The sequence below is a fragment of the Bemisia tabaci genome, chromosome 1 (assembly GCF_918797505.1).
Source record: "Bemisia tabaci chromosome 1, PGI_BMITA_v3".
Classification (NCBI taxonomy): Eukaryota; Metazoa; Arthropoda; class Insecta; order Hemiptera; family Aleyrodidae; genus Bemisia; species Bemisia tabaci.
The window spans coordinates 54,653,855-54,668,530 of NC_092793.1; the positions used below are offsets into that span (position 1 = coordinate 54,653,855).

General features: G+C 34.7%; 2 protein-coding genes across 2 annotated transcripts in view; one reads left to right on the forward strand and one right to left on the reverse strand.

Moving 5' to 3' along the window:
• sog (short gastrulation) overlaps window positions 1-4,675 on the forward strand; it is a 76,400-nt gene extending 71,725 nt beyond the window's left edge. Inside the window, exon 15 of the mRNA XM_072303723.1 lies at window positions 226-4,675. Within this exon, the coding sequence (XP_072159824.1) occupies window positions 226-378 (153 nt within the window). The 3' untranslated portion in view covers window positions 379-4,675. The remainder of the gene's footprint in view (window positions 1-225) is intronic.
• Window positions 4,676-5,991: 1,316 nt separating this feature from the next.
• On the reverse strand, window positions 5,992-13,628 carry Arf4 (ADP-ribosylation factor 2). Its single transcript, XM_019060263.2, has 5 exons — window positions 13,391-13,628; window positions 12,273-12,353; window positions 10,856-11,037; window positions 9,887-10,012; window positions 5,992-8,591 (listed from the first exon to the last, which is right to left on the reverse strand). The coding sequence occupies exons 1-5, from the start codon at window positions 13,455-13,457 to the stop codon at window positions 8,505-8,507; spliced, it is 543 nt and encodes a 180-aa protein (XP_018915808.1). The 5' UTR covers window positions 13,458-13,628; the 3' UTR covers window positions 5,992-8,504.
• Window positions 13,629-14,676: the final 1,048 nt, after the last annotated feature.

A 14,676-nucleotide genomic window follows, 5' to 3' on the forward strand; every position in this document is an offset into this window, starting at 1 on the left:
CTGACCAGAAACTTTTTTAGGTTGTAGCATCTGAAGAAAAATACCATCAACCAGTTATGAAAAAATCACAACAAAGGTATGTGTAATGAATTTCTGTAGTTGGAAGTTACCTCTACCGATGGTTTTAAAATCTTCTTTCCTGGTCGCTCATATTTACTTAAAAGAAATTTCAAATTTGCTGTCACAATGAGAACGTTCTTAAATTTCTTCTTTTTTTTTTTTTAGGATGGAAAAGTGAAGTGCGAACGGAAAAGATGTGGCAGGTGGTCTTGTAATGATGAGTGCTGCGCATCCAAGTGTCAAAAACGAAGAAGGAGAGAGTCAAAAATCCGGGAGGCTAGGCTCAGAAGTTCTCGGCGGAATTTGTCACAATTTTAGATGCTTCCAGGGATCTTTTGGATTTGATTGAATGTGAGCTTGAATGCAGTAACAAGTCAACCAGTTGTTAAAGGAGTATCCTTAAATTTGCTCATCACTGGCAAGTCCATCTCCAACCTCATAACTGCAAAATTTAGCCCCACAATCAATCAACGGGAAACATTTTTGGTGTTTTACTGTTTCATTTTGACCTTGAACAACAGTTCCTTATTGTAAGTTCTGCTGTCTTCCAACAGTTACTTACATTGTATTTGACAGATAGAGCATGTCAGATAAGGCCATACACTTTTCAGATACACGGTCTTAAATAACATTTTTAATAACATAAAGTTTCTTTGAAGCCAACTAATAGAGATCTGGCAATTGTGAGGGCACTGTTCCCTTACGATATGAAAATGTGTTGCAGATAGTAGTGTTACTATGCTTTTACTGACCTACGAGCATGAACTATCAAAACTTGATTCTGCGACAGGTGCATCTGACCAATCAGCTGAAGATTGTGGCAGGTTGTGACAGTACATATTGTTAGTTACTGTTCCAATCACTTACTGTTTGTTTGACCAGTAAAGTATTATGAGTTCCGTCCAATGTTACAGAAATTTTTCTATGTAGTCAACATTACACATAAAAATCCACTGTCGCATGAAAGTGTTAGGAATTTTTCTTCGTGGCCTGATTCTCTAAAATTTTCTGGATTTGTACCAAAACTTTTTTATATTTAGAAACGATTTCAGTGCTGGTACTTTTTTAAACTAATTTAACCAGATAGTCTACACTGTGGTCCTCCGAAAATATCTCTACTTATAGGTTTAAGATAGATGTAGCTTATCACAGCCATCTGTAAACTCCAAAAGTTGCAAAATCAGCCTTCGCTTTCCTGATATAGGCCTAGGTTTTATCTTGGACTCTCCTCCTGGCATGAAACTCTCTGAAAAGGTTTCACCTAAAATTAATAGTGGAGCTAGTCACAGTTCATTTTTTAATTATATCGAAAACTTTGTTTTCCTAGGTGCCTGTAGGGATCTAGATATAAATTGGGTACTTGCAGCCTCATACGTATTATTGAGAACAGTAGAACTCTCCTACCAGCCAATGAGAGCCGTCGGTTATGGACTAGTACTGACCGTTGCGTAGAGCATTTCATGAGCATACAAACCTTGTAGTTGTCTCTGTGCTAGACATCCAATACCTTCACTTCCACCTTATTTTTATCATCAACAGGAAAAAATCTTCACTCAGTTAAAGTTCTTTAAATGCAAGTTGCATCTAAAAATTCAAAATTTCGACTGTCACTTCATATTTTAACTCTCATTTAAAAAAAATGATTTCTTTATAAGAATACACAGAGATTTAAAATCCAGCTAGGAATGATTGGTTCTTGGCTATATCATGCAAGTATCCACTTCATGTCTGCACTTCTAGGCACATATAGGTGATATCTTGGACCAATAGCAATTTAAAATCGCTCATATTTTTAGACAAAAATTCGGAAACTTTTGCTTATTGTTCCCTTGTGTTGGTTTCTGTGAACTACCCTTATGTAATCCAGTAATATAGTTTTCATCCATAAAAACTATTTTACCCTGTCGAATTCAATTTTTATTATTTTTATAAATTTTGTCTTGCAGAAATGGGTAATTTTTGTACTCTTTAATCAATTTAATTTTAATTTTTATGATTTTTTGTTTTCTTTGTTAGTTATGAAGAGCCACTCTCTTTTTTTTTTATTTACAGAACAAAATATCAATGTTTTTTAGTATTTGCAGGGTCAAAAATTGTTCCAAAAAAAATAATTATGCGTTTCAATAATTTTATTTTTATTATTATTTTTTTTTTAAACTCGGAAGAGGGAACACTTCCAGTCATAAGTATTACTGACAGGCCACAGGCTATATTTTATCATTATTATTATGATATGCTGCAATGTTAAATGTGACATTTTTTTTCTCAGATGTGTTGTCTATGTTTATTTTAGAGCCCCTTGCAAGGAATAAAATTTTCTTATATTTTTTTTTCTTTTCTTTTCTACTGTTACTAATGGTGCTAAATCAGTAAATTAGATAGTTAATATTGTTCATTTTTAAAGTTGCCTAAGTTAGTTGTTTATGTTTTGAAAATTTCGACATTATATGTGTTTAGCTTTGAGGAGAGAAATGAATTTATTATATACTCTTCACAACGACTGTTAATTTTAGTATTTTTTATTTAAGCTTAAGTGGCATGGGGAAAAGCAGCAAATGAAAAATTTAAATGTGATTCGTCTTGAAACCATTAATAAATTAATATTAATGGCTTTGTTATGAAGAGCTTTTTTCTCAGCTTTAAATTTACTTTTAATTCAGTAGCGTAACTAAGTACTTATCAATTTGATCGTACCTATTTGATAGTAGACTTTTTGTATTTAATGTCTTCCAAAATTATTTGTTTGTACATAAATATTAACTACTGACTAATTAGGTGTCTCATTTTCTTCTTACGATTATAATTTTAATCTTTAAAATTTCAAATATTTACCGTTTCTCTTTATCTCTCCACTGTTTACCATGAGTGTCAATATCAGTGCTCTGTAAAGTAATAATACCTCTTTTAAGTGTGATCAGAGTAGCAAGACAAATCTTTTTACCCGGTTTCACTAGCAGTGACACTCTTGAGTGTTCTTTACATGTGCTTCACTTAGTCTGAGAGGGAATATCTTTTGGTTTGAAAAACAAAAAGAAAAACAGGGTATGTGAAAGAAACTGTACTTGTTCCTTCTGTGATCGATGAATTTCGATGTTTTCATAGGTTTATGTTTGGCAAAAGAATTTGTGACTCTTTATATCCTATCATAAGTATTTGTCAAAATGATTGATTATTTTTCTAATTTTTTAAATTTATCTACCTTATTTATTTTATACAGTTTTTTAACTGCTATCAAGTGATGGTTAAACTTCTTATAATGTAAGCTTTATTAGTTGGAAAGAGGCTGATTTGGTTCGTTTTGTAAATTTTGAGTATACATATTGTTAGATAGTACATAAATCTACTTTTAATTCAAGTGTTTCTTATTCTGATGTATCAGAGGGGAGCTATATGAGGAAATATTTTAAAAACAGCTAACATACAAATATTGCTACGCCTCCCAATATACAGGTGTCTAAGAACATAAGTGCACATTATAACTTTTATGATGACTATCAGCTGGATTGAAACGGTTGTCCACTAGGATGTGATTATTTTTTTAAAATTTTCGAGTATCTATTGTGACTATGACATGCGATAGTATTATTAATGATAAATGATAAAATATAATTAATGCATCAGAAGTAAGTCTGTTTCAAGAGGTGAACTGAGGTGAACTCTGAGGTCGCTCAGAATTTTGAACATATTTACTATGTTGGATCAGGCAAGTTTGGTTGAGCAACTTGTTTTGAGCTGAAAGAGGTATCTTTGATGTTTGATTTTTGGTGAATACATATCTGCAGATAAGCTTAGCAATTTCCAGAACGGAAGTCATATCTTATCGGCTCCAATGGACAGCAAGTTCTGTCAACATTACCTTTAAATTAAACTAAAAATTGCTTGAGCAATATCCTAATTCAAATTTGGCCACAGGATCAAATTTTTTTCTCCAGTCATCTAACTCACCTATAAATCCTGAACAGTGGAAACCATTAATCGGCCATCCTCAAACGCAGAGCAACTAACTCTGAAGCTGTTCAAGGATAAAGGTTAGTTTCCAACAAAATTTGGGCCAAGAATGTCACTTCTTTATGCAGGCAAACTGCAGTCTAAATAAATAAATAGAGATTCAAATGTAACAGCAAAGAGCTCAGCATTAATGTGCATTCGAAATCCTCTGTAACAGCTCATAAGATCAAATGGAGTATAAGATGTGCAAAAGAAAAGGATTAAAGGAATGTCTGTAGAACCTAGAGTGATAGTTTATTTACTCTTTTGAATTCTTACAGTGGCAATTATGAGGCATTTGTATTCCTTTTAATCAAATTTCCTTTTGCATAATTTTTAGCGTATCAGGCACTGATGAGCAACTTCTAGACTTCCAGTGACTCAGTTAGGCATGTTCTCTTTTTAATGCACTACCTTTCAGAAATGTCCACAGTTTTCAAGTCAATTTAAGACTTTTATTTTACATTTTTATAAGAATTTATTTAATTTTTTGAATTTTAATACGCTTACGTTTTCCTCTCATTCACCATCTCTGCCTTCTTTGTTTTTCATACTGACATTTTTGTGTTAAATGTAAATATTTGGTAAAATTTATTGTAATATACATTTTGTTATTATACGTTGTTAATTGAGTTTAATGTTTTTGCTCCTCTTTTCTTGGTCTCATGCTTTTTCAAGGATCATTCAGTCTTGTTGTGTATCTGAGACAAATTCTGACTGACCAGTGACAGGTACGCAATTACAAGTGGATTATGTCGGCAACTATTTCTCAGAAGTTGTTGTCTTTGATGATATATGATCTAAAAAATTTAGCATATTTTGCCACATTTGTACATTAGGTTGCAAATTCAATGTCACCTCTCGAATTTGATGAAAGTTACATGAGTAATATTCTAGACTCAAGCTGTCCAACAAGTCTAAGCCACCCAATAATAATCCTGCATGGTAGGCATACTTGCAGTCACCCAAAACAGAGGTTCCAGTATATGTTGGGCAACTAAAATGAATAATGCAGCTCCCAGTCCTATGTGAAAAGTCGCAAAGTTAACTTTTCGGATTTTCAGAGCTTTGACAAGCTCTGCATCAATGGTGAAAGTTGCAAAACGCCTACTTATGTTTGCAATGTTGCAGATTTCTTGCCACATATTACTTTAAAAATCAACTCGCATTATTTCTTGGATTTTCTAATAATTGATCTTCTTCCTATGCATACTATTTGTTGACATTTTGAACGCTGATACTCATTGGTTTTCCTTCGAAATAATAAAACAACGGCGGGGATTTTGAAACATCTCAATTGAAATACATGTTTTACAACTTTCACCATTGCTAGGCCTCATTGTAGGGGTTTTAGGGCCTCAATAAACAAACAAATTCCGATAAAACTGGACCATTAGATGACTGTTCTGCCGTGCTAAGGAAGAACGCCATATGAACCTTCAGGCATTGTCTAATTTCCTTCATTAAAAAACGAATTCATTGGGAAAATAGTGAATATTTCTCTTCAAATTTTTCAGACAATTTTGTTCGCAGTTTGATCTGATATATCTGAAAGTTTCAAAGAAAATTATGCATAACTTTCCTCAAAAATACATGTTTTATCCGGGGAAATTTGGCAACTCTCAAATGTTCATACGGCGTTCTTCCTCAGCACAGCAGTGTTGGTCACCGTGCCGCAATCTTCTTAGAAAAATGAGGCAAACAATCATTTTTTGCTAAACAGAAAATTTCTGCAAAGTTTTCACTTGAAAATGATGCTAGGTAACGGTTTAAGGACTGATGACTCCGGACACTTAGATGAGAATTGGTTCCGAAATTTGATCGCCCATCGATGCCTCTCATTAACCATCATATCCACTGTACTGCATGAAAAAATTAGCTTAAATTGGAATTGGATAGCATGCATGTTTTGCCAACATTTCACACAAAAATAAGAAAGCATCATTCCATGGTTTGACCGGTATATTTAACAGAGACATATACAAAAATCCACGAAAGAATTTTCCATTCAGTCCAATTAAGAAATTCTTTAACATGCCGCATTTCAAAAAAGAATTGGTTGAATGAATGAATCTTAATACAGGTTCAGATGCTTTTGATCTAAAAGTATGCTTACAGCTGCAAAGCTAAACTTACTTTCATTACGAAAAAGCTAAATTAGAAAGCTGAAATTTTAGGGTGCAAAATTAAGAAAACCGCTTATTTACAGCATTAGCATTGTTAATGTGCTCTTCGATTTTTTTGAGCAATTTCTCTTGGCATCAAGACTAAGAAAAGAGACCTTGAATATGACTGTTTGTTTGAAATCATGATTCAGATACAAAATAGAAGGGCCCAGCTTTGAAAACAGTTGGTCGAAACTTTCCTAGATCTACATCAATTTTAACCATTAATTGCTTCAATTGTTCAAAGCATATCCAACTTCATTAAAAAAAGGATTGATCTTATACTTCGAAAATTATAGTTTCTAGCCTCTAAAAAGAATTTTAAATGGTGAAGATGTCTGCCTTCGATCCTGGATGCGTTAAGTCTGACAAGTTTCAATTGAAATATAGGTCACTAGAGAGAATGGACACCTATAAAAAACAATAGCTAAAAGCTTGACTTAAGCAATTTCTTCTTGAAATTTGTTGCTGTAATAAAGAGACTTCCACTTTACAGCTGTTTGTCGTTTCTGAGTAAAAGCAATCACATAACTATCGACATAAGAGCAAAAATAATGCACACTTATATGATCCATGGTCTGTCTTTCTTAGTGCTTGAAAGATGAATAATATTTTCATTTGAAAAAGGCAAAGGTATGAAAGATAAAGAATAGTACTGTTGATACATGGAAACAAACCAAACCGAGAAAATTTTCAGCTTTGGAGATGTTGGATGAGATTTCTAAGAACCAGAGAGAAAAATTAGCTTTCGGTGGCCGAATTTAGTCGGTTTTTTGACTGTACTAAAATATACTTAAGACGAGTCTAGACTGCATTTAAGTCCGGCTTAGCGCTTCCGATTGGCCAGTGGTGCGGTTTGGACTCATTGATGGGTGCTGCACCTCCTTGGGAAAGAGCCGACAAAATTCAGCCTCAGATTAGGATATTTGAAAAGAAGTACTGATAAAAAAAACTGTGCATACTGTTAAATGCAACGTTGTTTTGGATCAACAAATCTTTTGACTAAATTTAATGTATATTATGTTTCAATTACAAAATTGTACAAAATTCTGAGGCATTCCTAAGTCCGATGATTCAAATCAAGTCTGCATTGAATTTAAGTGTAACTGGAGGAAGAATGCTAGAAATTCAATATAAATGTGTCTGATTTAAATGCATGAGCTTTTCTATTTAAACCGGTATTAAAAATACCAAAAGACTTAAAAAAGTATATAAATGGAGGCACTTAAGAAAGGTAAAATCGCCTTCTTTGCCACTTGAAAGTTAGGAATATGTACACTTTTAAAACAAAAATTCAATAAAAATACTCACTAGTTCACGTAATAACGAAATCTAATAAACAGTAATGGGCCGGATTCATTACGTAGGCAAACTAAGCGTGCGCCTTGGTCACCCCCCTCCCCATTTAAGATTGAATTAGTGGAACGTTATTGCTAAATCTCACTTGTTGTGAAGGAGCGTATCAAGATTACAAATATATTCTTGGCCTTTTTTCTGTCAGTATTTTTGCTGTTCATTAAAACAACCTATGTTGCAGTCATGGTTACTTTTGGAAAAATTTTAGGTCTTCATTCAATACAGCTAATTTTCTCCTAATTTCAACTTAAAATTTAATGATCTCAAGAATGGGCCGAAAGAATTATTTTTCAGTAACCAAAGGTTTGTCATGAAGCATTTTTCGGCCTGAATTTTCCCCTCCTCTTGCATTACATATTCAAAAAAAGTCCTCAAATCGTGTTTACGAGGGGTTGAAATTTCAACTTTATCTGAAAAAGCTCCTTTGGCACCTTTTCTACAGGGGAAGATTACTGACAAATCCCTCCAAGGGGAGATGCATATTCAGGGGGCTCACACCACAGATTGCAGCATAGGGCACAATGATCATAAATCCAGCCCTAAACAGAGATTAATCATTGACAGAGATCGTACTTTCTTCATAAGCTGTGGAATTTCCTGTTTCTACAAAAAATTTTTATATTCTCCAACTCTTTTGACCCAGTTTGCCTTAAAATCGAACTTCTGATAACAATATAAAACAACATTTACAGAAAAATAATAATAATTGAGAAGGAAGAAAAAAAAATTTAAAAAACTATGAATGGAGGACTATGTAAGTCAGAAGTAACCATTTTGAAGTATTCTTTTGCGCAACAAACCTGATCTATTTACAACATTTTAACTCCTAGAGAACGAAGAAGAAATTGGGAGTAGAGGGCTGTACATACAAAATGGTTTGAGAACGCAAAATAAATTGAAGAAATTTGCACGTCGCTTCCATCAAGCAGTTTTACTTTACTTTTTGGAGAGTTCGTTTGACAGCCAATCTAATCCTTCGTATAACCCGTGTCCTTGGGTGGCGCACGTGGCCTGGATATACCACTGAAACAGGGGTAGGAAGAAAAGTTAAAGAAATAAAGGGACGGAGACAAAAAATAAATAAAATGGAAGTCACCTACCTAAGTTAGGCCTCTTGAACCTTCTTTTCATGAGTACATACCTTTAAAATTGGGTACAAAGGCTGTTTAAAAAACTAAGAGTGAATCTCTTCCGAAAAAGTCTCACGCTTGAGAGTATAAAGATAGAAGCCATGAAAAGCTTTATAAGATTCATTGGCTGGTGAATGAAGCCATACTAAGTTTGCATGGTTAAGAACTCTTCTTTTTTTATTTTTTCTTATTCTTCAATGACACTGATCAACACAGGTTGGTTTGAAAAAAAAGTTATGAATCATTAATGGGAAATTTTTAGCACTGGTTTTGAAAATTACCTCAATTTTACTGGACTGTTTTGCATCAGACTGGCGAATATACGTTATTATTCGTTCTATATTTTTTTCGAACTGTGATCTGCCAAAACCAGTAAAATTTCGCGAAAATTTGTAAAGAGCGCAAGCCCAAGACATTGGACTAAAATTCTGGAAAATGGGCATTTTTTCTCACTAATAGGCATCTATTCCCCCTACCTATCTTAGGATTTCAAAAATTTTTGACAAGTGCAACTTCTTGGGGAATTAGACCATGTTTTCTCAAAACTTAATTTTCTGATTTTCTAATCTGTCAGTTCAAGAATGACCAATCTCATTTATTTCTTCCAAAGTCCCTTCCTAACACCAACAGAGTTTTAGATTTTCCACTCTTCCAAAAGGGCTTTCAAGATGCTAAAAAGTGTTTAAGATAGAAAAATGGAGATAAGAGTAGTCTTAGATCAAAGGAGAGAATTAGAAAGAACTTTTTGGAGGAAAAAGATGGGTCATTTTTGAACTAACAAATTCAACTAGGAGTGTTTTTTCTGGACATATGTATTGAATTTGAACTGAGTATTTTATATTATTTTTTTTGTTGTTGAAAGAGGAGAGCATAATATTTATGTAAAAAATAAATTTTGCCTTTCTGTAATGGATAATCATTTTAAAAGTAGTCTTTTTCTCAGCATTCAGTTAATATCAGAGGGTTCAGATCAAATATTAGAATACTGAAATCGTTCTAATATCTTTAAACGGTTAAACAGCTCATTTGCAGAAGAGCATGACGTTAGGAAATCTCATATGGTAGAGAATAAGTGAAGAACATGATGTTAGGAAATCTCACATGGTGGAGAATAAGTTAATTGATAATGATTATTTTATGTTGATAAAATAAATAAGTATGTGCTGGATGCTAAGAGGGTTTACTTACACGTCTACTTCTTAATTGACTTAATCCCAATAATTCTGTTAGTTCAGATGCATTCATAGCATTAGGAAGATCTTGCTTGTTGGCGAAAACTAGGAGCACAGCATCCCTGAGTTCATCTTCTTGCAACTGGAGAGAATAAAAAGTTAAGGAGCCAATTTTAAAAAATTTGAAAAATGAGAGAAAAAGCTTTAAAAAGAAGCAAATTTGAGAATGAAAATGTTTCCCATCATCAGATTTTTCGAAAACTTCCTGAAAATATACTTCCCACAGATACGGGAATTTCTGACTATTCCCTTATAAGTTTGCATAGCTCATTTTATTAATATGGATTAAATCAGATTTTTAATGAGTTAAAAGACTGCATGAGTGGTATATTTTATAACTGCTTATGACCTAAAATTGTATTGGATGTATTTCGATGATCACACTGCCCAACATCATGAGCTTTGCGAGCACTAGTGATGATGAGTAATGGGACCATCAAAACAGGTACAGCAAAATTTAAAGTAAAGGAAGGCGAGGGTGTTAACAGTAGGCAACTTACCCAATCAATGTAGATCTGTTTTAAGGTTTATAATTTTAGCCTTATTCATTATCAAGAGGACCACTACCACTGCCCTATATCATTATCGTTCGAACAATTAGAGGTTCTGCATGCACTGTAAATTTTCCCTAATGCAATGAGTTCAAAAAGGAATTTTAAAATTTTTAGCATTTACTTATTAGGTCAAGGCACCTCTTTATCAATCTGGAAGCAATTACTGAACATGTTGCTCCTTAGATTACGCAATTTAAAGTAGAGAGCGTTTGAATAGAAGGAATCAACTTCTATTCTTTTGACTCTTCTGCATTTAAAATAGCATTACTCAGCTTATGATTTTCTTGTAGAAAAAGGCGACTTTGTGAGCATGCCCATACACTGGGTTCCTTAGTAATAAATGCTGTCCCAACATAATAATTCTTTCTTACCATGTTGTGCAGCTCATTTGAAGCCTCCGTTATTCTTTCTCTATCATTTGAGTCCACAACAAAAATCAGTCCTTCAGTATTCTGAAAATAATGTCTCCACAGGGGCCGAATTCGATCCTGACCACCGACATCCCACACAGTGAAAGAAATATTTTTGTATTCAACAGTTTCGACATTGAATCCTGTAAAAACAACCAAACCGATCCTTTTTGAAAAATTGAACTGAAATAAAAACTTGAGTATTAATTGAGAGTTAGTAGAATATTTCAGACTTTACCGCCGGTTGGTTTCAGATAAATTTAACACATTTTTTGAAATATATGAATGGCCAAAATGTGACACAACGTATCTCCAAAATGCCTCCTTTTTGGAAGAGCAAAAAAACAGTTTATCCTTTTTTTTTAGATAAATTGGTCCAAATTCAACTCTTTTATAACTTAAAATGAAATACTAAGAAACCAACAGGAACATCAGTGGAAAAATCAACTTTTAAGATGTATGTTTTGGCACCACATTCCATCCAGAAATATGTTCTATTAGCAGTAGCAACAGTCATAGGTCAATTGTAGCAGTTCTCTCTAGCCGTTTGGGAACTAATATTTCATCATCATTTCCAGTTGTAATTGTGTAAGGAAGGTTTCTGCATTCCAGTGTTTGAAACTCACCTTTGAGTTTCCGGAGCCATGTGGCGCATTAAGCTTAATTTTTAGGGACATTGAAGATTTTTTAGGGGCCAAATCGACTTGATTCCGATATATCACGGCACATTTAGTGAAAAGTTAGACACAAGATGTTTTAGTTACCGAACTGGTAATTGTAACTTGAGGAGAAATTCCGAAAAATGGCCAAATTGGCCCAGCGCATTTATTTTTTAGGCCCTATGGCCGATTTCTTAGGAGCATTTGGCGCCTGTGAGTTTTGAACACTGGAAGAAATACTGCGTTATCCACTCTCTTACAAGCAAATTAAAAAGAGTTCAAACCATGATACCAGTTATTAAGCCACGTTGTAGGTGTTTTATTATAATCCTTATTAATCCTGTGGGTTTTGAGCAGTGATATTATATGAGAAAATGTACAGGAGCTTCTGTTTCACGATGTCAATAATTTAAAATCTCTTTTTTTGGAATTCTGGTATCACACTTCAGCTATGGATGTATAATCTCGAATAGTATTGAGAGTGTTGTTACCAGGTGCAGGGGCTGTAAGATGCTTTGACTTGATAGATTAAAATTTAACTGAAAACTTGCAATGCGTATTTAAGCTTCAGGAAAAATCAATTCAGCTTCTAAAAATGGTGAACAACTTTTAAAATTCGTTTGACTTAACAGAGCAATTTCTGGAATTTTGAAGTAAAATAAAATCAATTCATACTTGAAAAAAGTAAAAAATTAAAAATTTAAGGATGGCAATCTCACCAATTGTAGGGATAGTTGTGACTATCTCGCCTAACTTGAGTTTATACAAGATCGTTGTTTTACCAGCTGAGTCCAAACCAACTGAAAAACAGAGAGAGAGGGAGAGAAATTAACTTCATGCAATAGAAATGGACGTGGAATAATTGTTAATTGTGGAAAACTGAAATTATTGCCCTCCCCCACTGCTCAGAGTCATTTCAATTCAATTCCTGACTCGAAAGTTGTGCAGGTTGAAGCAAATTAGCTACTTAGAATTTAGCCTACTTTAAAATACTAAGTTAGGACAGTTGAAATTGTGACAAGGAGCAAAACCATGAAGATGAAGCTCAGATTCACCTTCTTTCCGATTCACTGATGGCTGCAGTCCACTAAGTGTAAACACTGTTTTTCTGAGGTTACTGCTTGTAAGAATTAAATTAGGCTTAATTTAAATGTGCTATGACCTACACATCTTTGGCGGATATTACTATACGATTAATCGTAATTTTGACGTTGAACATATCAAATTAAGAACTAGTCATGAGAAGTTCCACATCATATAACCTCAATGTCTGGCTGTTTCGATTACACGAAAATATCTCAAAAGGTGATACATTTTATGACTAACTAGAGTTCTTTCTAAAACATTGGCTGGAAAATTTGACAGCAAAATGGTGATAAACCAATTTTTTACTCAATTTCGTCAACAAAGTGGATAAAATGATAACAGTTGGAAGATATTTTGATAGGTACCTACAGTGAGGTTACGAACTTGGACGATAGAGAATCGGTAAGTTGATTCAGTTTAGAGCAAAGCAAAACGATCGAAGTTGATTCGTACAGTGTGCAAAGTTGCAGTGAAAGCAAACCTTGAGAAGTTGTTTATCATAAAAGATAAGTATTGGCATTATTTATCCTTTCCTTAGAAGGATGATCGACAATTCTACTCGATCATGAATATTTGATGCAACAGCCTGTGATGGAGGACACTTCTGAGAAACTGCTTTGATCTTCTCATTAGAAAAGAGATATTTTGAGAAAATCTGAAAACAGTTTCAACAATATGTGGAATCAAAGTTTCTTAGAACGTAAAAGAAACTGCAATCCGAAATCCGGTGCGTTGAACAAAAGATACAAACCCATCAGGATCCTCATCTGCTTCTTGCCGAAAAGACGTGTCAAGAGACTGGAAATTGTTAGCCCCATTTTGGAAATTTCAGCTTTTCGATAATTTGAGACTCGTCGCTAACTAAGATCCCTGAAGATCACTTCACCAGCACCACTTCTTCGTACACTCTTCCCTAATCAATCCCCTATCACTTGTCAGTTTTTGTCAGCTTGTCACTGCCACTGCCACTGTTACACCATGATAATGAGAAACGAAGGTGGTCGCAATTCGAGTGGACCCGCCATTTTAGAGACTAGTGATACGCACCGTGTGACGTCAACAGGATACGAAATGCGACCACCTCACAGTTTGTGCTGTGGTTGGCGCAATGCGTGAAGTATTCATGCATTCTTGTAGGCGCTATCCGTTTCACGCTGACCGCACTGACCGCACTGTGTTTGGTGCAATGCGAGAAGTATTCATGCAGTCTTGTAGGCGCCAATATGTATTACATGCCGATCGCCGCGCCGAGGGCTTCTCCTTTTCATCTCAAGTCCTCGTTATCATTTCTCTCTAAGTCGCGCCGTTCCAGGCCAAATTGCGTGTTTGGTTTCTCTCTTAACTCGACTAATTGAAGGTACTGTCTCTGTATCACTAAAAGACGACAAAATTAGAAATTATTATACTCTCAGGAAATGAGAGATTTTGTAGCCTTTCCTCGTTTGTAATTTTTTTTTCTAAAAGCGATTTTTTTTTTACCTACATTTAAAAAAATTGCAGTCCCCTGGATTTGCCGCTGTGGGCCGCGGCCCATGTGGCCACCCCCTTATGATCCGGCCCTGTTTTACACTCGTTTTTACGATCGAATGACGTTGTATTATGGTAGCTTCACAACTAGTGCAAATTGCCGAAATACTATCGGTAATCATTTGCGGGATTGACATCCGCGATGGCTTTGTGGAATGGAGATGTTGCATGTGTGAGGAATTTGCGATTTAACTGATGCTTTTGTAAAAGTTCGCGAGAAACACGATGGTGCCACTGGTTTTCTCTGAAATCAACTCCCAAGCTCAAAAAAAGCTCTCAAGTTGAGGCCAAAATGGAGAGGATATCCCACGCTGTCCTGAGAGTCCACCTCTACATCAAGACGAACTCTCCATGCAAAGACAGGGAGCAAATACATTGACCGGGCTGGCCGTGATTTCAGTTTTAGAGTCCCCAAATAAGGTGGCAGCCCTGCCAATGTATTTGCTCCCTATCTTTGCATGGAGAGTTTGACTTGATGTAGAGGTGGACTCTCAGGATAGCGTGGGATAT

Excerpts from the sequence above, each read along its gene's own strand:
- Arf4 (XM_019060263.2), bottom strand. The coding sequence starts at position 13,457 with ATGGGGCTAACAATTTCCAGTCTCTTGACACGTCTTTTCGGCAAGAAG. Across the intron at positions 12,354-13,390 it reads GCAGATGAGGATCCTGATGG|TTGGTTTGGACTCAGCTGGT; the intron begins GTTTGTATCTTT and ends TCTGTTTTTCAG. Across the intron at positions 8,592-9,886 it reads GTCAATTAAGAAGTAGACGT|TGGTATATCCAGGCCACGTG; the intron begins GTAAGTAAACCC and ends CCCCTGTTTCAG.